Here is a 25,194-nt window from a genome sequence, read left to right as displayed (position 1 = left end):
AATGCTAATAGCAACATTTCAAAACACTGTATTTAGTTTTCGGCTCATAACTCCCATTAAACTTAACAGGGCTCGCACAGCTAGAATTCCATACAACACATTGTACTGTGAGCTATGCAGTACATTTTCAGCAGAGTAATTGCCAGTAGGTACATGCATCAGTGCTCTGGCATCAGTGAAACTAAATTAGAAAGACTCATAACTCAGGTAAACATGATTAAGGCTAGCACTTATGCTTCCCTCTTCCTTACTTGTCATTGGCCAGATGATAGAAGTGCTTATTCACACAACCAACAGACAACAGGGACACAGCATCCAAATAGGAAAATATCTTTATCAGCATTTCTGATGGCAGGCTGGAAGAAAGAGAAACACTATTAGACTTGCCTGCAAACTTCAGAAGTGAGAATGGCAAAGAATTTAAATTCCAAACCAGAGCAGAACAAAAGAGATGGAAACTATCAGCTTGTAAATACACAAATCAGAACTCACCTGAAGAGTTAATTTGCAGAGTTTGGGTCCCAATTTGTCTCTCTGATATAAGACATTTGCTTATAACAATTCACCACAACCTATTCAGGTGGCACAGCACAATTACATAAAAAGTTACAGGTTTGCATTTTCATTAAACTTTGGTAACTTTAACCCAGTCTGACATGAAACTACCTCACCCAACTTCAGTTTCTCACTGCTTGTACCATGATTTTAACACTTAGTCCATAACCACCGGCATTTGCCAGTACTGTATATACTCACTCTCCTCCTGACTGTGGAGTCAGGTCTCAGGATGCACCAGGACAGAAATGTCCTAGTCAAACAGTGAGATCATGCTCCACCTCATCAAAATCTTCAAACCATCTGTGCTTAGGAGTCTCATTCAGTTTTCATTTATGTCAACAGAAAGATGTGAACTTCAAAATAAGAGCTGAGTGGCATCTTGAGAACATTAATGTTTCTGTGCATCTGTAAGGCTGCCTGAAATGCAGGTGCCAGCCTAATACAAGCAGCACATCATAATTCGGAGATGAGCCACCATGAGTTTTGCATTAACAGACAGAAACCTAATACCCTTTGAGTAGTACCTGGTAACTGCACAGAGTTTAAGAAAAGATGCATTTTATACTCCACTTTTTGGAACATGAGAGTATGGTAACATCAAAATCACCACTGAAAATACAAGCTGCTGTGAAAGTCCACACCTCAGCCATGTCTCTTGTCCATTTACCATTGTGTCATTGACAACACCTGCCGATTTATAATACTGTATTCCAGAAGCACACAGCTTTCACGCTTAGAATGACAGTAACACCAATAGTCCAAGGTTGGTATTAAAACTCAGAATTTTAATTGCACTAACATAGAGGCAACTGTGCCAAAACTTGCACGGTTATTATATGAAATAACTCAAACACTGTACGCCCAAAGCAGTTAGTGCATTTATTCCAGAGAGAATTTAGAAATGATCCCTCAAAAAGCTGCAAGTTAGCTAAAATAATATGCTTGATCCAGAATTCTCAACAGTAGTTTTTAGAACTGTATTATTTTTTCTTTGAAGGAAGCTGAGAGAAGGGAATTTTCTTCTCTTTTTTCTCTTGTCTTTTACACCAAACTAACGGCATAAGGATTGAACTGGCCATCCAATGGAAAACAGAGAAACAACTACACAGGAAGCTACAAAAAGTATAAACCAAAGAAAATTAATTAATCTTTCATGTAACATTTTTAGATTTTTTTTTTTGTAGAAATGTAACTAATTTTCAAAAAGAAAACAACTCATGATTACATTGAAAGGGCCCTTTCACTGTCAAACAGGAAGGGAAACATTTACCTTGTGGCAAACATTCATCAGCCACTTTATTCCTCCCGCCTCATACTGCTCCACCATCCTAAGCCTCTCTACGCAAAGCAACAAGCATCAAGAGAAACATCCGAAGTTTAATTCCCAGCTGGCTTTTATTGAAGGAAGACAAAAACAATTTTTGTTCTGAAGGAACAACACAGCCCATGACTTGCAAAGGAGTTGCTGAACGCTTTGTATGACTTGGAAAACCTACATCCTTCATATGAACTTAGAAAGAGAGGTGAGGGAGAACCATGCCAGAAAACTTTAGAAGGTCAACATAAGATCACAAAGTATGCCAGGAAAGCATACCTTTTCTTTTCGACCCAGAACATGTGATATGGAAATTCCAAGGTATGAACATTACTGTAAGCAGTCAAAAGATGGCTGATAGTCTGCAAGGGGTCTTCCACTCTTATTCCTAAAGACATACTCACCTCTCGATGCACAGATTAGGTTTCGGTTTTATGGAAGGTGTCAAATACAGACTTTTAATTCCAGCATTTACAGTTTCAGAACATGCCCCAGGCCTGGCAGCAAAGCTCCTTGACCTATTTCTAAAAAAGAAAAGCTCTGAGGAGTCATATCATGACAAAATGAAGTATGCATACCGTGCACACCTAGACACCACATCTCAACTGAGACAGGATTCAGGGAATACATCACATGGTAATTCATTATTACCAGTTCACAAATTTGAACAATTATCACCAGGTTAAAATACCTGACATCAGGAAGATGTCAGATTTAAACTCATAGGTGTCTCTCCTATGATTAATCTCCCACAGTAGTCAGAAGGGAATAGTGTCACACCAGCAAATCAGTTTGAATCCAGTAGAGATCTATTAAGGTTAGACAGCTGCACCACTGTGGCCACCACAATCAAGCTCCAGATAGGCCCCTTCAGTAAATAAAACGCACTGATTAATCTTCCGTTTTGCAGCATTACTCCAGGGACATTTTTGAGCCATCCAACTTTGCCAAGCTCCTAAGAGATACCAAATAAAACAGTACCTTGAAACTTTCTCAACAACTGACAAGGCTCAAAAAGAATTCCCTTGACTACACAACAGAATCACATTTGAAACAAAGTTATAGTCTCATGTCAGATTTTTGCCTCCTAAAATACTTGCAAATGTGTGAGATAAGTGTTAGCATCAACAGGTAAGATGGGCATCAATGTTTTTATTGCTCATTAACACACAACAATTTGGACAGAAATTACTCTCTTTTACTAAAGAAAGCAACTTTGCATATTTCTAACACAAATAAATTCTTACAATCCAACTGGCCACACATTTTTTCCAAGATTTCTGCTAGAAAGAACTTTGTAAGCAGTAATTACAAATACTATCATTAAAGCATATAGAAATATTCAGATGGAGTTTCGGTCTTAATCAAATCCTTACATTTCATACCCACTGATGCCACCATGCAGGCAGAGCTCCCCATACACTCTATTAGCGATCGTTTGTATAGCTAGCTGACTTCCCAACACCTGGTCAACCCAGCTCTGGGTTTCTAAGTAACCAATCCATGTTGGGGGAAAAAAAAAAAATATATCTAATTTTGAAGTACATGGGTACCACATACATTTAATGCACACTCTTCTTAAGACTGGTTTATGTGCAAAGAAAAATAAAAAATGGGAGAAAAGAACGCTGCCCTACATTGTCAACTGTGCTATCCTTAAGTTTTATTGGAAATTGTCATAAGCATAACACAAAAAGACATGCACATTGTACTATTCACTGGGTGAAAAACCGGCTGGATGGCCAAGCCCAGAGAGTTGTGGTGAATGGGGTGAAATCAAGTTGGCGGCGGGTCACAAGTGGTGTTCCCCAGGGCTCAGTGTTGGGCCCTGTTCCGTTTAATATCTTTATCAATGATTTGGATGAGGGGATCGAGTGCACCCTCAGCAAGTTTGCAGATGACACCAAGTTGGGAGGGAGGGTTGATCTGCTTGAGGGTAGGGAGGCTCTACAAGGAGATCTGGACAGGCTGGATCGGTGGGCCCAGGCCAGTCGTATGAAGTTCAACAAGGCCAAGTGCCAGGTCCTGCACTTGGGTCACGGCAACCCCATGCAGCGCTACAGGCTTGGGGAAGAGGGGCTGGAAAGCTGCCTGGCAGAAAAGGACCTGTGGGTGCTGGTTGACAGCGGCTGAATATGAGCCAGCAGTGTGCCCGGGTAGCCAAGAAGGCCAACGGCATCCTGGCCTGTATCAGAAATAGTGTGGCCAGCAGGAGCAGGGAGGTGATTGTTCCCCTGTACTCGGCACTGGTGAGGCCGCACCTCGAGTCCTGTGTTCAGTTTTGGGCCCCTCGCTACAGGAAAGACATTGAGGTGCTGGAGTGTGTCCAGAGAAGGGCAACGAAGCTGGAGAAGGGTCTGGAGAATGAGTCTTATGAAGAGCAGCAGAGGGAACTGGGGCTGTTTAGTCTAGAAAAGAGGAGGCTGAGGGGAGACCTTATCACTCTCTACAACTACCTGAAGGGGGGTTGTAGTGAGGTGGGTGTTGGTCTCTTCTGTCAGGTGGCTGGAGATAGGACAAGAGGAAATGGCCTCAAGTTGAGGCAAAGGAGATTTAGGTTAGATATTAGGAAAAATTTTTTTACTGAGAGGGTTGTCAAACACTGGAATGGGCTGCCCAGGGAAGTGGTTGAGTCACCATCCCTGGAGATATTCAAAAAGCGAGTGAACAGGGTACTTCAGGACATGGTTTAGTGGGCATGGTTGATGGTTGGACTCGATGATCTTGAAGGTCTTTTCCAACCTAAATGATTCTATGATTCTATCATTTCAGCTTGCATGTCAATCACCGGTAGACTAACAAAATTAACAACTACAAAAAAAGTAACTGTATATCAAATACACCCTGAAGGTCAAGCAAATGTTTTACTCATGTATTATTATCAAGAAGTACACTTAGATGATGAGATTGTAACAAACTGCATTTTTCAAAAGCTATTAAAGGGATTTAGAGACACAAGTTGTGTTCAACAGCAGCAGAACTACCACTGCTGTATCCTTCTGGGCAGCACATCCCAGGCTATTCTGCCTGTATCTAAGCTGAAAGCACAAAGATACCTAGTTTGGGCATACCCTACAGTGACATACCTACACAGACTCCAGGTACAGGAGTAATTCAGACCAGGAGCTGGGTCCTGGATTTTACAACACACTTTACCTGGTACAAGCATAACCTGCACTGCCTATATTCAGTCCTTCTTACTCTCTTTTTAACCACTCCATGCATCCCCCTTTTCTTCACCCCAGGAAAGAATTCCTGAAGTGAGAGAAATGGTGCCTACACATGCCTTGAAAACTTTGACATAGTATCTACCACTTTTGTAAGCTTCGATTCAAAAAAAGCATTGAATTTTTGCATCTTCTAAACAAAAAATATTCTCAAGGTATGAAGAAAGAACAGCAAATCCATTGCATAAACTATTCTTCAAGTATTGCATGTGCTCAGATTTGAAATTAGTATTAACAAAATGCTTTTACACAGCACTGACAAAGCTTGCTTGCCCAAGTTAAAAATTGATGACAGCTGTTACTCCCCCTCTTTAGAGACTTCTAGTAACAACTGAGATGCTCTTGCTTAGAGGCACAACAACCTCAATTGCCATCTCATTAGCTTTCAACTTGTGCAACTCAGTTTTGTAACAGTATTTTCATTTTCATACCCTGTACTACTTGCAACATGGCTATTGTTTTTTTGCTGGTCAGGGAACAAATCTATTTCAAAGAACATATAGAAAGTTGTAAGTAGTGACAAAACCTGCCTCCTCCTCCAAATGTCAAAGCATACCTGGGGATAAACAGAAATGACAGTAATGTTTTGACATTTGTTTTTTCTTCCTCAGCTAACAATTCCAAAGTCTTTTAAAAAGGTGGATGTTATCCACTCCATTTCCAGGTTAAAAAAAACAAGGGGAATCAAAACAGCTATGAAACCCAAGGTTGTACAAATGGGTTGGCAGAAAAACCTGCTTTGTCAACTTTGCTTCTAAGACTGGTGCTTTAAACTCTTGGAAGCTGAACCTGCGCTATAAGAATCAAGCCAATCACACCTTCCACAATGAAATCCCCCCATTTATTAAAAAGGCCTAACTACCCTGAACATATATGCATGAGCCACCAAGCTAGCTACTACTTCATAGACGGCCTACCGCTTATCACACTACCTCCTCTAAACTCAAGCCCATACCCAAGTTTAAGCCCCACTACCCAGACAGAAAACAACGCCTTAAACCTAGGCCTTCCCTACACCTGGGAACACCTGGGTTTCCTATCACAAGGCCCATCACCTTTACCAAGACACCCGCCTCCACAGGGCTGGGGGAGGAGAGCACCACGGCCATGAGGGAGCAGGCCAGAGCTGTGGCAGGTTTAAGAGCTGGAAACCAGCGCCGTGAGGCGGGTGGACGGGCGTTAAGGAAAAACAACAAATCACCCGCCACAGGCAAAGTGGAAAAGGACAAGGAGAGGCAGCTCTGGGGCGGCAGAGCCCTGCTCCCCGCTCGATGCCCGCCGGCGGCCTCTCCTCAGGCCGGGCAGGGAGACCGTTACCTGGGCCCGGCGGAGGCGGCGGCGACAGCAGGAGCAAAAGGCCGCGGCGGCCCGACCTCGGCAGCACCGGGGGAAACCGGCGACGTGCCGCGCCCGTACTGCCGCAGGGCCCTGCCGCGGCCCGTCGCCATGGCCGGCTTCGCCACGGCCAGACGGCGGCTTCGCGCCGGGCCAGGGGCGGGGAGCTGCCGCCTCCCACCTAACACCGCCCAGCCCGGGCGAGGGCAAGGCGACCGGCGGGAATTCCTGTTCGCCCCTAAGAAGCGTGTTGTTAAACCGGCGAGAGGGGGCACCGCCTGCCCCGAGGCAGGGGTCGGACGCACCAGCGGGGCGGACCCGGGCTGGGCTGGCTGCCGCGGGGGGGCGAGCGCCGCACCTTGCCGCGACAGCCGTCCTGTCAGCTTCACCCCCCCCAGCCCGCCCCGCCGGGAGCTCCGCGCCCGTGCGCCCTCCCCGGGAATCCGGAGCACGGTCTTCTCAGGGTGTTGTGGTCTCCGTTCGTGGAAATGTTAACTGCGTTAACGCACCTCTTTTACGCACCTCTGCGTGCGAGATCAAAAAGCAATATATATATATATATACACTTTAAAAAAAAACCAACACCAAAACACCACACAACAAAACAGCTTTAAAAGGGTGACCGGGACGGTAGGCGGGCACCCGGCGGCGCTCGGCATGGCGGTCGCTGTAGTGACCTGGCCGGGAGCCGTTCCTAGGGGCGGGCGCAAGAGGGAGCCCGCCCGAACTACCGCTCCCAGGGCCCGCTGCCGCTTTCTTCCCCTCCGCCCCCAAGGTTTCCGCCGGGGCCATGGCGGGTCGCCGGCTAAAGGGTAATGGGGGCTCCTGACCCGAGGCACCGGCCGCGGAGCCGCGCTCAGGGCGGGAGGCTGCCCTGACTCTGCCCCCCGAGGGACTCCCCCGGGGCTGAGCGGCAGAAACGTTCCGTTTAGCTCGGCTGCCTCCGCCGTGCTTCCCTCAGGGCGCCTGGGAGCCCTGCCCCGGCATGCTGCCCGCCTGCCTGGTGCGGGCCGCCCCGGGGAGGTGGCTGCTCGCTCCCCCGGGCTGGGCGCTGCTGGGGACGGGGACTGGGCCGGGGCTCTGCCTGAAATGGCGGCACCAGCCCCCGCGCAGGGAGCTCGCCCTGCTGCTGCGGGCCGCCCGGCGGAGTATCGGGACGCGAGCCGGGGGGCTGAGAGCTGAAAAACCTGGCGATAGTAGCGATAAACATGTGTCCGTGCAGAGGGGCCGGAGAGAAGAAACTCTGCTGTCGGCTGCTCAGAAAGGTAAGGCGGGCTGCAGTCGCTGGGGAGCGGGAATGCTCTGCGCTGCTCGAAGAGGCTGGCGCAGCTGAGGTTTTTATAGCCCCCAACCTCAGGAATTGGAGGGGGGAAAAAAAAAAAAAAAGCTCAGAAAACAAGCAGCCCGTTTCTTTTCACGTCGTACTGTCTGCAGCAGTTGATACCTTTCAGCGTACGTATTGCACAAGCAGAACAGAAACTGTGGCTTCTTCCCAACAGCTTATTGATTCAGTGTTTAAGTCCCAGCAGGGACGAGAGCTAGTAGCCTCTCATTTTCCTTTTCCAAAGGAAAACCTATCACGCACAACCTGTCTCTGCTGCTAAAACAAGTTTACCTCCAGCAAAATCGTCAAAAGCTCCACGTGCGATGCTAGCTTCTTTATAGGATGGCTGTCACTCTGGCTGATCTCGTTCACTTCAGTGAGAAGTGGTTACCACATAATTAGCCTCAGCAATTCTAAGTGCTCTGAAAATGTTTATGAAAAACACCCTCAACTGATTAGAAAACTGCAGGAAAAATTGTTAGTGAAGTTGCCTCAGTAACTTGTACTTCACTGAAAGGAACACCTTATCACTTAAACAGATCAATACTCTCTTTCCAAGTTCTCAAAAAATACTTTGTAGCAGCGAATCCCATATGACTTTTTGGGGAGTGTATACTGACGCTTCTACTACTGCATTAGATCAAAACTAACAGATAAAAACTAATCAGATAAACTGCAGTTAACAATCTCAATAAATAAAATACATAGTTTAATATCCCTCCTTTTTATTGCTCACTTGATTGAGAATTCATAAAACCAGTTATTTTTAGTCAGTGTGTGCAGTTTATAAGCTTACACTTTTTTTATTTTTACTCCTCCCTTTCTCTGCATAAGGATTGCAAGGATTATGGGTTTACATGGTAGCTTTAATACTGCAGTGCTAAATACCTCATTAGTTCTTAAAAAAAATAGCTCTCATGTACACAAAAAGTAGCAATAAGTGCTAATCCTGAAAACATCTAGTAGGAAAACCAGAAAATAATAAGGCTTAATACAGAGATATAAACATGCCCTGTACAACCTAAGAGATGTTCCGTGGTCTCTTTCATTTAGCGATGAGGCATTATGGAAGCTGTTACTGGAATTTTTTCTTCTGCCAAAATGTTTTTTGAGCTGCAGACTAATAGAAGAGCATTTATATAAGAAAGCTATGCAAGTCTTACTGTCCAAGATTGTAACTCCTGCGTTTTCTGTCTATTTCAGTGAAAGAAGCTGGAAGAGACTTTACCTATTTTATTGTGGTGCTTGTTGGAATTGGTGTCACAGGTTATTTTTAAAAATTATATTCTTCATCAGAAGACACTTTTCATGAATTCCATCTGGTTTGATTAGTTTTCATTCCATTTGCTGTTGTTTCTGTTACAGGTGGTTTGTTCTATGTGATTTTTAAAGAGCTATTCTCTTCTTCTAGTCCAAGTAAGATCTATGGAGATGCCTTGGAGAAATGCAGATCTCACCCTGAGGTTGGTTTTTCAACCTTAGTCATAAGTTTATGTTTCTCAGTGGTTACTGTCTCTCTTTTAGTCAAAAGTTTGCCCAAGGAATCTTACAAGCAAAGCTACAGGAAGACCCACGTGGTGCTTAGTAGGCAAACACCAGCAGATCTGCCTGTGCTTTTAGCTGGCCAGAGGCGGGTCGGCTCCAAATTGGAGTCCGTGTTAGGACAAGCTAACGCAAGCACTGAGCCTGAGTGAATTAGCCTGCTGAAAGCCAAGTTAAGTGAGTGTGCCACAGCACAACTTGTGTCCCCATACAGAAATTCTTATAGACATACCTGGGTGCCTACTAAATGTAGTACTTAAGGCGTTCTGCAGGTCAGGGAGGCAACTGGTCCCACTTAAGTTTTGTAGATTGAGCCTGTTGCCTTTCCTCAGCACAGTTATTCTGGTGTGACACTTCAGTAGGGTTCTGTCATTCTGCAAAACACCACCTAAGTATCCAGAAATTTAAACTTCATTTGAAACACAGTTAACATTCCCATGGCTAACAGGAAAAGAGACATAGAACAGTTATGTGATCACAGAGTCACATTAAGATAGCTAGATGTAAACAAGAATAAATCTAAAACTAGACTCTAAAAACCACTACTTCAGACAAAACAAGAAGTGCATGGAAACGCTTTCAAACAAGGTTGCCACAGATGCCACTGAGGATAACCTAGATACGAAGTGACAAGTTGTCACTAGAATAAAAATGAAGACTGCTTTGGAACAACTTTGCTGAATTAAAACTTCTCTCCAGTACTTATACAGTAAAAATCACTCTCCCTTTCTAACCGCCTTTAAAGTAAGTTTAAAACTAGGGTAATTTGGTCTGGCTTTATAGATCTGGAAAAAAAAAAGAAATATTGAATTTCTTAAAGAGTAGTGTTTTTTAGATGATGTGAAGGGCAGCGCATTTGCATTTTAAACTTTGAAACATTGTCTTGGAGGAGACATGAGCAAATAGGCTTTTTTTCCTTTTACACAAAATGTCAGTAAAATATAAAATACACAGAAGAGAGATTAAAATATCATAATCTCGGAGGACAGTACAAATGAAAGATATTAGTAGGATTTATTTTAGGCATTTAATATGTGACTGTAAAGAAAAGCACTGAAATGCAGAGGAATTTTCCTTACGCTGTTTTCTTTCATAAGATCTGTTCTTGACACATCAGACTCAAAAGGGGCATTTTGTTGAGAGAAAGTGCATTCACAGCAGGGGCGTGAGCTGATACTGGAATATCTGTTTGAATGTGATACCTTCTGACAACTCGAACCTCTTTTCTCTTGTAGATAATTGGTGTTTTTGGTGAATCTATTAAAGGTTATGGGGAGGCAACAAGAAGAGGAAGACGACAGCTTGTCAGGTGCCCTTTGGTGTTTGCCACATACAGACGCTAGTTTTTGCACAGCAAAGACGTATTGGGTCACATTATAGCAAGTTAGATCTAGATTAATGAACTGTATGTGACGTGCCCTGTCACTTTTGAGTGAAAATGAAAGCAGTTTTTTGCAGTACCTCTTGTGTGGCCCATACCACTAAATACAGTGCACTTAAAATATAAAATGCCAATTCTGAGTGCCTCAATACGAGCAATGGTCAGCACGGTAGAGCTGGTGTCTCCAAAAAACAGGGCGAGTCTGAAGAGAGTAGTACAGAGGCCTAGGCATGTCTCTGGGGAGCAGGGATCTGACTGAAGTTTACAGTCAGAAACCCTCAAATAAAGTGAAACCGTTCTTTGAAAAATTGTTCTTCAAGAGTTTTTCTCCTTTTGAAGCAGTAGTTTTTATCAGGCCATAAAGAGCAGGAGGTACTAACTTTCAGACTTTCAAGAATCCATCTTGTTGTGTTTAAAGCTAGGCTGGGTCTGACTGTACAGGTTGTAGTCATTGCAGTGACTATATTGTCCCGAGCCGATACGCAGTATTGACTGCCTATTTCTTTTATTGCTTTTTGGTACTTGAGGCCACATCTCTACTGTGTATTTAACAGAACATCTCTCACCTAAACGTTTCATGAGTGTGTCTATTTATTATTCTCCTTTTGAGGGAAACAACAGAACTAATTCTTAGAAAATGTAAATCCTTCCTGCAGTATAATCCAATAGGAGCTTTGTCTTTATTGGGTTCTTCGACTTGAATTTATTCAAGGAGGTTTCATACAGGTTGGGACACATAAGCCCAGATACACAACTTGAACCATGAAATGGAGAATTTTTTTTCTGGAGGAAGATGATTTTTACTGGTGGAAGTTTATCTTTTCACCAGACTTTGTGAAGAAGTGTTTAAAGTGGAGCTGCTAAATGAAAAGGATATGCACAAATGTTTTAAGCATCTGTCTGTAAAACAAACTATATAAATAAGTAAATGTACTGTCAGCTTTCCTAGTATTTACTTTCCATCACTTTGGAAGTGTAGTATTTTAAATAAATTTTTGAGCTAAGGACTTGGCAAGATTGTAGAATTTGTGTCTGCAGTATAAGGATGACCTTAAATGTCTCAAAAATGTACAGATTTTTTTTGTGTATGAACACCTCAAATGTGAATTTACTGCAGTAAGCCTCTTCATTCATCTTTGTTCTCTGTAACCCATCATGTCACCTTGAAGTGTATTGGAAGTTTAATTCACAGTGTGTATCTAGGCGTGACTGATGGAAATAAGAGCTTGGTAGTATGCAGCAGTTATTAATTTCAGTAGGAAACATAAACTAGCACCAGAACTCTAGTTTGACCATTAGTTTCTGGAAGGGGTTACCCTGAAAGTGAAATGTCCTTTCTATTTATCTAATACTTGAGCATAACCTAACTCCAGTCTAAGTATCAGCATTTAGGTTGGAGATCTGATATCGGAGCCAAAGTTACACAACTTCAGTAGAACAAAATTATTGCCAAAATAAGTAAAGCATATAGTAAACTCTTTGTTTTATGTGATTTAACCAATCTGATAATTAAGTTCACAAAACATGTTTTGTGTGTTTTGGCTTGGTAACTTAAAGCACCTAAAAAAATCCACTTAGTGATGTGGGTGTGCCTTTCTAGATGTCAGGCTCTGAATCTGGGTTTTTTTTAGAATAAATACAAGGAAATTCCAGAATCTTCAGCCATTGGATTGCTGTTGAGTTTTGAGGGGAGGACTGGGGTGAGGACGTTTAAGCACTTTGTTAATCCTCAACTGCTCCACTAGTCATTATATGCTCACAGTAAAGCTTGGTAAGAGCAGTAGAGAAGGAACCCATGGTGGCGTAAGGACTGCATTGGAATACACTTTCTCACAAAATAGTTAAGCAGCTCCTCTAAATAAAAAGTTTAAATTTGAAGTTTAACTAGCATATAATATGTATTTTTGCTGGGTGGGTTGGGTTTTTGTTTTGATTTGTTGTTTTTAGTCATATTGAATACGTAAAGGATGGACTGAAACATATGCGTTTGAAGTTCTATATTGAGGGCTCTGAACCAGGGAAGCGAGGAACAGTCCACGTGGAAGTCAAAGAGGTATGTACAATTGCTTGATATAACTGACAAGCTTAATCTTGAATTTAAACTACCGAGGAGAAACAAACAGCCTGAAATTGTTTTCCTTGCAGAATCCTGAGAGAGGAAGATTTGAGGTCCGCTACATATTTGTGGACGTTGACACCTATCCTAGAAGAACCATTGTCATAGAAGACAACAGATAGTCAATGATGAAAGTTGCTGCCCCATCTCATTGAGTATTGGATGATACTGGTGTAGCCAGTCTACACGTGAATTGTTTGGTGTTCTCGATTGTATCTTGCAACTTTGGGGCTGTTGCCTCTCAGGGCTTCCATTAAGGTCTTTCGTAATAACAGATACAGGATTTGAAGTGAAGCCAATGAAATATAGTAGAGCCATCACTTATGGCAAATATTTTTCACAGAGGAAGATGATGGCTTATAATAAACAGTTTAATGCTGCATAATACTTCTGCACACCCAAAAACTGAGTCTTCCAAGATTTTAGGTTTGGATGGGGAGTTCTTTGTCTTCCTTTGCTTGGATTTCCCACTAGCACTGCAATAAAGAAGGTGGTATTTTAAGTGTAGACAAACTCACTGTTTTCATTCTGGATGCCTTTGTAGGTAAGAAGGTAAAATAAGAATGTATGTTAGTGATGCAAAGGAGATCTAGCGCAAAGGCATGTAAGGATAGGAATTGTGGACGTGCATACCTGTGACAAATGACTGAAGATAAAGACTTCCATTATTGGTGTCTTCTAAAGAAGTTAACAGCATACAGAACAGCGATACTGTCTGCTCCTTCCAATGTTTTCCATGCTGCTCTGCAGTGTTGTAGCCGGTCAGCACTGCCCACAATATTTCCATTAACTAAACTAAATCTTCTGGGAATCAGATTCCTATAGGTTTACCCAAACTCAAAAGCTCAACGCATAACCATATTTCTCACCTGGGTTTCTTCCTTAGTGCAACATGGCAGATAGCAAGCGTAACCCTGTGTATTAATAATCAGACTCAGTTGTGCTGATCTGTCAAGCAGCACCAACCAAAAAATTTCAAGCTTTAGCTTCTTACATTTAACTCCTTTCTTAAACACCAACTAATGCATTTTTCTGTAGTTACTATCATATATTATGAGCTTTCTAGTTCACTAGTGAATTATCCCTACGTTAAATATACGCTGATGTTCAATTATCAGCCCTTATGTGTTCATTTAATGGTACATTTGGACTGTTCTAAAGTTCATACGATATTCCCTCATACAATGCCACAAATATCATATATAGACCTGTAGTAATACTTTACTGGACTTTAGCCATCCTGTTTATCTGTGTCCCAGTAATCTCATTTGCATAATCATAACTAAACATAATACTTTGTTAGACCTGGATAACTTTGCTTTATGTTAATCACTACAACCTTGACTTCAGTCAGATCGTCATATTGTGTGACAGTATTCAGTGAAAAGGAGTCACGCGTTCATCCCAGTTCTGTGAACAGAGCAGAGTAACCATCCATTATAGCAGAGCAGCCAGCAGTGTCCGTCTGCATTAAACCACAAAGCATTTTGGAGTTTCTACGCTGTATACGACATAACTGACTTCTACTGTGCAGGCCAAAGGGATTTTTACAAAACTTTGAACATCAGTTGAGATTGACCAAAGTGATTTCATATCCGTTAGTTTCAGCAGAGTTATAAATTTGTCTGCTGGCTTTCATCCCTTGCTGTATGCTTGTCAAGGCTAAAGCCCACAATTTTACACATAGTCAAAAGCAATGGAAGTCTGTGTTGGTGGCTCCCTACTGTAAGTATGAGAAATGGTTGTGGTACTTGATATCATCACCATGAAGTAACTTTGATAAACTTTTATTTTTGCCTATAGTTACTGACATCATTAATGTCCATCCGGAAAGGTGTTGTCTTTAAGTAATGAAAGCAATTCACTCCCATTGTTCTTCATGTTATTTTCCTGAAAGCAGTAAAGTCAATAACACCTTTTGACTTACACGTATGACTCTTCCCAATTCTTAGCATTACACTTGCCAAAACTTCTGTTTCAGAAGAAATTTTCAAACCAACATAATTGATTTATAACCCAGTACAAAAAAAAAAAAAAGTATCTGAGGCCCTCATTGTTTCATTGCAACCTGCTGCAGTACTGACTGATAGCATGACATGCCACGTTTACCTGCCACCACCTACGTCCATTTGCTATAGGCATGTGTCATACCGTGGTGGTTACTGAAAACCATCTCTGCAGGAGTTTTGTCATGAATGCAAGACGGAGCCTGTTGTCAGAGCACATCAGAAATACTGCAAGCTATGTAAGTTTATAATCATACTAAGATTACTAGCCTATGCTGTACCTTGGTAAAAATGGAATTGTTCTTCACCTTTTACAAAGGAAGACTACATAAAAATACACAGTTTAAACTAGAAAATGTAATACTATTTTCGCCCTTCCTTTATGACTTTTTACCATATCAGGCTGCCTGAAAGCCATTGTAAACCTTCATGTCAACAACAGAACAGATGGGCTAGTTTTTTTCCTGTAACTCTGCATCCCAGCTTTGCTTTCTTATTAATCCAGCTGTGGCTTGTTTTCAGTGGGCTCCACTGCTCGAGAAAGTATTTCCTAAAGCAAGATGTAAGAAACATTTTTTTACAGTAAACGGTATAGGTACAGGAAAGAGGCCAGCCGTTAGTTTTGCTTTTGTTTTAGAGCCTTTTTTGCACTGAAGAAACAAACTGTCAGGACTAGAAAATTTCTGGGAAGGAAAAGATGATGACCTCACATAATGATGTTTTTCCAACAGTGCAGGTGCATGAAATTGTACGTCAGGGTTGTGGTAAAACAGGAAGAATTGGCCATTGGGGTTTATGTGTATGTTTGGCTTCAGCTTGAGAAGACCAACTAAGAATTCGATTATTTGCAACCAGATTTATTTACAGTTTTTTTCAGTAGCAAGGACTTCCTAACATACACAGAAATATAATGTATTTCAAGGGTTGTGTGAAAGAACTGTCTATTTGGAAATCAGATCCCTGGTTGGTTGGTCCCTTTGAGACATCAGAAGTTTTTAAAGTTGTCTGTAAAGCTGTCAGTACCATACATTGTTCTTGCACTAAGTGCCCTTGTCATACTTTGGCATTTGTGTCAGGCCTTACTATCGTGCTCCCTAGCTGGGAAAAAAATGCTACAACTGAAGGTGTCAGAAGAAGTCTTAGCAAAGTCAACATAATGATTCTGTCTGGCCCTTTGGCAGCCAGTCCAGACCGGTATGAGAAAAATGGAGACAGACCAAAACTGGCAATAAGGAAGAGGCACGAGTATCATTTAAAAGACGCAGATGGATGTGGAGTTGTCCACAGTGCAACTGACCTTCACGATTTCTCCATGATGCTATCACTGTCTAAAAGCAAAGTACAAATCTCTGGTTTATTAATTGCATTTCAAGAAACTGGAGAATCCAGAGAAACAAGTCGGGATTACTTTCAAGCTTATTTTTTGTTAGGGTAGCCCCACTATGACAGGGTTATAAATAAAATGTTTCTCATCCTGTACTTACATGGAGTTGTCGTTTTCACCACTCATCTTTCTCCTGTGGAGTTGCAAGAAAGAGGTGGGTGAGCACACTTGCTCAAAGCAGCAGGATCCACAGCCGCAGCGGCACCCTCCATATACTTCTTAACAAAGAAAACATCTCGCAGGCTGGAAAGAAGCTGCAGTGGAGGAGTACATCATATATAAATCATCTTTGTATATCATACTGCTTTGTAAATGCCAGAATACTAGAGAGGCAGGATAATATTTTGCTTTGAAAGAGTGGAAAATTAAAATTGCCATTATAAATGTAAAATTATAATTATCTCCAGGAACTGCTAGTTGCCCTTTCCAAACTAAAGCTTAACCGACTTTTATTTTGTTGGAGTCCAAGGAACATAGCAGGTCAGTCAGTCTCGCTCCTGGTGGGAAGGGGTACAGAGCCCTTTCAGGGTGCCTTCAGTCATCCTCTTTGCTGAAGTTGCATTACATACCCTATCATGTCAAAAAGTTATTTACTATCTAAAAGTTATTCACAATCTAAAAGTTATTCACGGGCTAGGAGAGCTGTAATACTTGCAGCCCTATATCTGACAATCTCCTTTCCTCTTGGCCACCTTCCTCAACATCGTCACCCCCCCCCCAGAGAAAAGGGAGAAAGTCCTCAGTATCTTTAATTAGCTTCTGACATTCACATATTTATCGTCAGCGACATGGGCTGTGGCCCTGGATGGATTGTGTAACATAGGCAGTCTTTTTACCATGCAGTGCTAGTTAGTCTCCTGTTGGCAAAAGGCCACGTAAATGGAGGGGATTTTTAGCTCTAGAAATGTTCTTCTGTAATTTCAGGAGAACATTTGGTATTTCTTTTAAAGCTGCCTTTTCTGTGGAATAACTAAAGTGCCCAGGAAGTAGTGTACTCCATCAGTATACTTTGTTTTCAAGCTCTGATACCAAAATGCTAACTAAATGCAACAGTAAGAGAGATGGACGTACACATACAAAATGTTCACGAAGCCAAATGGTAGCGAGATCTTTGCTGGTGTCTCTTAAAGAAAACTATCTAGCCTTAAATATCGTTACCTTCAAAACATTCTGAAAAGCACAATATTCTGTTTAAACTTCTCTCCTTCCCATCTTGTCTATGTCTAGAAGTAGTATTTATGAGGATGTGTCCTTGGTCCATAAAGTTTGCCTCATGATTTTTTTTACTGCCTGCATCGCCTCACCAGCTAAACAGATACACGAGGATATTTTTCTTTATATTTCTTGAATAGGGGGACACAACTCTAAAAGATATCACTTTTCCTGCTTTGTGAAAAAGCTGACAATATACTTGATAAAATGAAGGCAAAATAAAAAGTAGCAGAAGAAATCCACCTTTACCTGGGCTTAAATATATTAGTGTTCTTAATGTGGACAAATGGCAAATACAAGGCTGAAATGCTTTCAAACCTCAGTAGAGAAAAGCTTTTGGGAATCCTTCTTCTAGTAAAATCTTTTCAGTGAAGAAAAAAAAAGGAACTTCATAGCTTGATTTATCATCCTCCTCCTAGCTAGATACCTATCACCAGCAAGATTATTTAAGCCCTGTGAGATTGCAAGGATATTAAAGTTTATATGTATGTAGTTTGGCTGCAGAAAAATAAGTTAAATGGCTCTTGCTAACATAAAGGTCTTGTGGGAACTAGTTACTTCTTTCCATATTCCTTGTGAAGCTGAAGTTCTGTCGGTCCCTATGGACCAAGCTGGGATCCATGTTTAAAAAATTATTTTCTCCCATCCTGTTTAAAGCAAGCAAATATATGGGGACACCTTCACCACAATTAGGTGAAGAAGATTAGTCCAGCAAGACATCTGTTACAGAGAACATTGATCTCTTCCACGGTACCACTTTACCTGGGGGTAGTTTTGCACTGGAGGAGAACAGCTGCATTCACTGAGTTTAAACATAATGTTTTAGAACACCCCTGTTGTAATTTTGAAGACTGTTAGCCTAGATTGTTCCTTAAGAAGCTGTCCCTTTTTCGCTGGATCATTGTGCTACCAGTAAGCCGTGGCAAGCAGCTCAGAGTCTTCCATCCTCTCATGGGATGATGCTTGGCTGGGGAGAAAGGACAGTAACTGGAAGGTTCAGCTTCACTTTTCGGTAAACACAAGCAATAAACATTCCGTTGTTTCCTTTTTAAAGCACTTTCCTCTTTTTCTCTGGGAAAGCACAAAATTACAGCATATGCCAGTTACTTTCTGATGTAAAACTGTCATGTTATTGTTACTAAAGCTGTGGAAAAAAATCACTGCCAGAAAATCAGAGCCAAAACAATGACATTTTCATGGAAATTAAACACATTTTCCAGAGTTGGGTTTTGATTGTTGCAGAATTAAGAAATACATATATACTCAAATCCCTCTTCTTTAGGAAATGAAAATACGTCACTCACCAGTGAAATGCTGTTTTTCCAGAAACACTGTGTGACAGACTACTCAGAATGTATTTGAGGTAGGTGTGCAATTTTGTCTTAACTTTCCCATCTCTGCCTTCATTTTTGTGGATGTCAAAACTTGTGTATATAGTATAGGCAGCCAACATCCTCTGAGCTGGTTTGTGGGAATAATAATGTTACTTTCTCATCTACATGACCTCTATGAGTCTAGGACCTGTGTATACTTGCTGTATCATGACAAAAAGAAATATACCTTCAGGAAATTAATTTTGTGAAAACTTTAAAATATCAAAAAATGACTACTCTTTTACTAAGCACTAGTAAACAGAAGGTCTTGCAAAGAAAATGGAATTTTAGACTGGGAAGGAAAAAATGTTGTTATGTGTGACTGACTGAGTTTTAAAATGACCTTGATACATAAATAATTCCAGCATGGAAATCAAGTTTCAACATCCAATTTAGGCAATGGAGTCATGATCTTGGGAATGGTTGCAAATAAATGCATGTCTGATGATACCAGAAAATTCAACAAACTCACTTAACAAGCAGAGAAGACAGGAACGTGAATAAGATAAATATTGTATTACATGCCAACTGCAGAAATAAAAAGACAAAGAAGATGTGCTGGGGGTTTTTGGAATTAATTTCAAGTCACTTTGTTCTCAGCTGCATCTCACTATCACATGGATGCCATCCATCCTAATACTTATGGAATTATTCCAATGTGTAAATTATCAGCAACCTAACCTGTTAAAGATTACATAAAAAAAAAAAAACTTGGGGGCACATTTTGACTCAAAGTCCCCTTTTAGGATTCATTGCAGCCTGTAAGCTGATGGAAATACAGAAGGAAAGCACAAAGATTAAAAAAAAAAAAATTAAAAGATAAAAAGTTTCAAGGAGCAAGCTTAAAGATGACAATAAGGGCTCATAAGTGGCCTCTGTGTAGGGGGCTGTGAAGCCTGCTTGAAGATCTAGAATATAGTCGGCACTGGAAAAACAGAGAAAATTGAAAGCAAAAAGATCTCCCTGCCCTCTTTTTTTGGGGGGGGAATGGGAGGCTTAGTCCCTAGAGAGATGTTCACTTGCTCCAAACAGAATAATAGAACTCCAAATTGTGCAAATTGCCCTTAGGCCGCTGGGAATGTATATCGTTATGATACACTGTACTAAGAATTATGAAAAAATGATTCCAATTTGTACTGTAAATAATTGAACAGCAGAAGTATGTGATAGTTTTTCTTAGTAAGTTCTCAGGGGTTTTTTGTTCTGTATGTGTTGTGTAAAATAATCTATAGGAATTCTAGAAGAATGTGAATTAATACCATCCTGTATTCAAATTTCGTATATTTAAATTTTCTCAGTAATGATATATACTTGAAAATGTAACAAAAATATTTTGCAAGTAAAAGGAAAAAAAAAGGGGAAAAAAAAAAGCTTGTCTGGAAGTCTTGTGGTTGTCCTGGGAGGAATACATACAATTCCCTTCATCTCCTATAGGTCATCAAGGAACATTTGTAACTTGAAAAATAAAAGAAATAAGCATAAGTACCTGTTTCAGTTTGGAAAGCCTCTGTTTGCGTCACAGTGTTCAGTATCAAGCTACTGCATTTCATTTTAAATATCCACCTAAAAAATAATACCAGTTATGGAAAAAACGTGGTAAGCAAGCCTATAATTATCTACATAAAGGAGATGACACAATACGCCTAAGAGAAAATATCAAGGATTTTAAACTAATAGAAAATGCCAGGTTTAGTTCCCATATATGGCAAGTACAAATATTTACCCATCTATATAGAAGTTTGCTGTATATACTTCGGTACAGGCTTTTGCCCAAGGTGGTGGGGGGGGAAGAGCAGGCACACCCCTGTCCCTCTTTCGGGGGGTGGGATGCCCTCACCTTCCGTGGCCAGAGCCGGACCGTGGCAGGTTAAGCCTCGGCCAGCACCCAGACTCCCACCCGGCTGCTCCCCCCGCGGTGGGATGGGGGTGAAAATGGGGAACGGCAGGGACGAGAAATCTGGGGGTTTGGGATAAGACGAGGAGATCACTTGCCAATTACAGTTGCAGGCAAAACAGGCTTTAAAATTAACTCAATTTGTTGCCTGTTATTGGCGTTGCGTTGCCGCGCGTGGGGGAGCACCCAGGGGCACTGAAGGCGATGGCGTCTCTGCTTCCAGATCACGTACACTTGTCTGCCTCCGCATCTTAAAACCTCCCGGTACTGTGCTGAGAAGCCTTTCCTGGATAATCATGTTTATCCGACCTCCATTTAATTACAATTCCCCTTTATCTGAATCACAATTATGTTCTCTAGCATGAGTTGCCTTCTTGTATTACGCCCCGCAATTAACTCTATTAACCTTCACTTAGCCAAGCGCGTTTTCACTTTCTATAGGAATGGGGTTGGTTTGCAATTTCAATCCTAATTCTTTTTTTCCGCTAGAAACATAACAATCTCAGCCATAACAATATCTTATTACAGCTGTTTTACACACATACTAAATACGTGGCTATATTCCCTGAGATCTGATTTGCTTCATTAGCGCTACAACATCCATAGAGGAGCTGGAAGCGAACTGCTATTTTGTATGCTGTCTGGGGCCATGCATTACCCTGTGTTTAATAACACGAAGCCAGATCCCAATGGCGGAGCACAGATGTGCAGAATGCCACCGGTTGCTTTTCGGCGTGACACCTGGTGAGGTCCAGGCACCCTCTCCTCCTCCAGAGGCTGCAAAGCCACCGTATTCAGGTGTGTGACACTGGTGAGGATAAAAGTGGTGGAGAAAAATAGCTGAGATCTCAAGATTTAAAACAGAAAGCAGCTTTCTATCAACTGTCTTGAGCATAAAAGCCTCATAATAAGCCACAACTATTTTTCCCTGAAAACATCCGTAAAAGATGTCCTACTTTACTAATTTTTTGTATTCTTCCCACTTCTTTTCCCTGAATTTCTCTTTTAACACTTTTTTGGGAGTCCTGCCAGCTTCTACATATATTTCTCTTTTCCTTCAAAATATTATGCCTAACTTACACGTCTGCATTTCTCTTCTTTACCTATATTTAATTTAGCAGAACGAAAGCTGAGGAAGAAATATTACACCTTCAGTTTCCAAGGTTTCTAGAGCTGGTGGCTTTTCTCCTGTGGCTTTCTCCAACTTTTCCATCATGCTGACTCACTTTAAAGGTGGTATGAAGTCAATGTCTACAGCCTGTAATTCAGCATCATCTGGATGACAAGTAATCTTATAGCTACCAAATATTTTACCATATATTAAGGTAAATAAAGTGAAGTGATTTCAGGGAAATAATTTTAATTTTACTGAGTGCCTGATTTCTACATGAAACAAAGGCAGCATAACATTCAAGGTATTGCCTATGAAAATCTGGAGGTATGATTATATCAATATACCGTATGATACACAATGGTTTATATCCAAAATAAAAGTCAAGTAATTCATCCCTGCCCCATCAAAAACTGAACAATTAATCCCAAAGAACAATGTCATCCAAACCAGCCCTCTGCCACATTCTGCAACTATTTGCATTTTAATGTGGCATATGTCTCTACATAAATACGTATATATGCATATGCATAAAACCATATATATAATGTACAGCATATATGTTATATAATGTGTATTATGTATACGTAATAAAAATACCTACCTACATATATATATATATATGTATGTGTGTTCTTGACCTCACCTTGGTAAGCTTTACATGTAACATCAAAGCAAACCAGCTTCTGAGGCCATTCAGCAACAGGCACCTACCATCACTGACCAAGTCATATGGGAGAGCAGGTCTCCAGTGATGTTCCTGAGATCACAGTGATCTGCATCAGCCACGTGGAACTCACAAGTGCTGAATTCTGGATGGTGGATCAAATCGAGCCCTTCATTCTTTAATTGATGTCCAGCACCCCATCCAAACCTTCAATGACTTGACATCTACAAAAGCTCCAGACATCTCTCAGTGGCAAATACTTCAAGATGAATTAAAAAGAAGAAATCAGATAAGCACAAGGATGTGACTTGTGCTAAGATTAGAGCCAGTCAACTTTAATCTTCTCTCCCGCACTAAGTGAATCATGATGGCAGTTTCTCCTTGACAATCCCTCACTCCATCCTGCATCGTAATGGTAAAGGCCAGTAAAATAGTGCTGCATTTGCTGGTGGTTGTCAGCCTTTGGGATGGAATACCGAAATGAAAGTATATGGATTTGGGTCTTGTGGTTTTGTAAAAACGTGCATTTTCATGTTTAAAGTGTTAATTCTAAACCAACTGCCGATGTCACAGTCACCCCGTTTACCCACAGGCTAGCCATCGTGCTGTACCACCCACGTGAGGGATGGGACACAGTGACTTCCTTTTCACGGAGGACTGGCCCTGTGCTTCCTAAGCAAAGTGTTCCTACGTGATGTCTCCAAAATAATTATCCACCACCACATAAACACCAACACATACACAAGATCAAAGAAAAACTAATACCCCCAAAAATGAAATCAACATAATGTCAAGAAAATGAGTATGTATTCCATGGAGTGAAGTCTGGTTTTAGATTTAACATACTTCCGTGAACGTTGTCAGGCCATGCTATAATCAGTGAGCAATCTTGCTGTGTGAGAGCATTAAATACTTTTGCTGCATGCCCAGTCTGATGTGATCACATTGCTGTACCTTGCGATAGAGTTCAGGAGCAACCAGCACATACATATCCATGCTGGGGTCATTATGATGACTTATAAAGGGTTTTGCTGCCGTGCCCGCTGGTGTCATACTCGTGGGACTCCCCACCTTTCAAATAGCAGACATTTGATGGCTTTCTAAAAACGATATTCTGTTCAGGCTTGGAGCCCCAGGGAAGGTTCCTGTCTCTAATTCAAGGATCATTCATCTCTTCCCTGGGAATAAGAGGCGGTTTGCTGGAGGCCAGCTGCAGACCTCTGCCTACCACGCATGTTCCTCAGGCCATGCTTTCTGCAGCGACTCCGTGCAGATCTCACTGGGATTTTAAAGACAAGAAATAACATGGATATTTTTGGAACTGCCTATACATCACTGCCGCAATGTACAGGGTTACATGAGAAGCACACTTTCATGCTGAAATAATTTACTTAGTAGAAATAAGGACTTGTCAGTAATGATACAGATATTTTCTGCATGACATAAACCAGTAATGAGCACAGGGTTGGGACTCAGGGAATACTGATTCTAAAGGAAATTCTGTCACCTATCCCTTCTGTGGGCCTGGAGTGAGTATTTTTGTCTTTCTTTCTGCTGTAATAATCACCTCTCCCACATGGGTATTGGGAGAACTGGGTAATGAACTGAAGCTGCAGAAAGCCTGGACAGGTAGGCAGGAGCTCACAGAACAAAACAGTGAGTTTGAGAAACCCAAAGGGTTGGGTTTTCAGAAACTCTTGAGCACATTTCTTAAACACATTTCAAGTCAGGTATTCAAAAGCATTTTTCCAGGAAGAAGATCTCATCACTTCCTGTCTATTAAAGTGCTGAGTAAAGGAACTATGATGTCATGACATTAAAAAAAAATCATGGTATCAACCCTTCTCTCAGGCCATACCTCAAGAAATCCATGATTTTACAGGAAGCTTCACAGGAAACTGATAACATTAGCGCTGGTAATGAAGGACCAATGTGTCCAGTAGTCCAAGCCTGGTATTCCTGGACGTCCCACATCCCTGTGCAGCAATTAATCTCTGGTTTTAGTGAAAAGCTCTTTGGACTTGAAAAATAACATGACAAGAAGCAGAAGCTCACTTTTAAGCTCGGACTAAAAACCAGAGCAAACCAAAGGTTCTTATGCCTAACAGAATGAAACCCATCACTCGAGGACAGTATGAACTTCTTTATGCATATAAAGAATAAAATACGTTTCTCTGAGCTGGATGCAGCTTTCTTCTGATGCGAACAGGAGCCATAGCACCACGTGCCGTGAGTGGGAGCGCACACGTTGCTCCACAATATAATGGGCTGCATGACTAATAGCAATTAAAAGTCATTGAACTGCCACCTACTGTAAATGACAACGGTGTAATTTACAAAATGTGATCTGGAAGATCATTTTAAGCCTAACCATCGCATGGTACTGTGGGGGCAAGGGGGGTTGCCTCTTTATAGCTTAACCCCTGAGGAAGGTTTCTTTCATTAACCCAATGGTTCTGGCTGGGGAGGAGCAGGTGAGGCTGAAGCACAGCTCCTCATCTGCAGAGGCAGGGACAGGGACAGGGTGCAGAGTGAGTCCCTGCTGAGCACAACTGCTCTAGGTGAGAGGGAGGGACGAAAAGCAGGTCTGGAAATAAGATCCAGCTGAACACAGGTATCTTATCTTACACTGCATGTGGTCAAACAGGTGGAGTGGTCAAGATTTTGCTCCCTTGGCTGACTTTTAGTGGATAATGTGAAGCACATGCAAAGAGAAGTTTGCAGGTCTGTGTCTCGGATGTGCATCTCA

General features: G+C 41.6%; 2 protein-coding genes across 3 annotated transcripts in view; one reads left to right on the top strand and one right to left on the bottom strand.

Moving 5' to 3' along the window:
* Positions 1-21,651, bottom strand: part of FBXO15 (F-box protein 15) — a 43,144-nt gene extending 21,493 nt beyond the window's left edge. The window contains exons 1-5 of one of the 2 annotated variants that reach the window (XM_075022878.1): positions 21,326-21,651; positions 20,260-20,336; positions 16,289-16,321; positions 2,278-2,397; positions 252-356 (exon numbers count right to left, since the gene is read on the bottom strand). In XM_075022878.1, the coding sequence (XP_074878979.1) occupies positions 252-356; positions 2,278-2,397; positions 16,289-16,314 (251 nt within the window). In that variant the 5' untranslated portion in view covers positions 16,315-16,321; positions 20,260-20,336; positions 21,326-21,651. Of the gene's footprint in view, positions 1-251; positions 357-2,277; positions 2,398-16,288; positions 16,352-20,259; positions 20,337-21,325 lie in introns of those variants that run through there. The other variant, XM_075022879.1, reaches the window with a different exon arrangement.
* On the top strand, positions 7,198-13,301 carry TIMM21 (translocase of inner mitochondrial membrane 21). The gene is made up of 6 exons (XM_075022880.1): positions 7,198-7,700; positions 8,963-9,025; positions 9,125-9,222; positions 10,537-10,610; positions 12,630-12,735; positions 12,828-13,301. The coding sequence occupies exons 1-6, from the start codon at positions 7,421-7,423 to the stop codon at positions 12,918-12,920; spliced, it is 714 nt and encodes a 237-aa protein (XP_074878981.1). The 5' UTR covers positions 7,198-7,420; the 3' UTR covers positions 12,921-13,301.
* Positions 21,652-25,194: the final 3,543 nt, after the last annotated feature.

Source organism: Buteo buteo, chromosome 3 (genome assembly GCF_964188355.1).
Source record: "Buteo buteo chromosome 3, bButBut1.hap1.1, whole genome shotgun sequence".
In the NCBI taxonomy this organism is placed as follows: domain Eukaryota; kingdom Metazoa; phylum Chordata; class Aves; order Accipitriformes; family Accipitridae; genus Buteo; species Buteo buteo.
Note: the sequence above shows the minus strand (reverse complement) of the source record. Positions and strands in the feature narration are given on the sequence as shown.

Excerpts from the sequence above, each read along its gene's own strand:
- TIMM21 (XM_075022880.1), top strand. The coding sequence starts at position 7,421 with ATGCTGCCCGCCTGCCTGGTGCGGGCCGCCCCGGGGAGGTGGCTGCTC. Across the intron at positions 9,026-9,124 it reads TGTTGGAATTGGTGTCACAG|GTGGTTTGTTCTATGTGATT; the intron begins GTTATTTTTAAA and ends TTTCTGTTACAG. Across the intron at positions 12,736-12,827 it reads TCCACGTGGAAGTCAAAGAG|AATCCTGAGAGAGGAAGATT; the intron begins GTATGTACAATT and ends TTTTCCTTGCAG.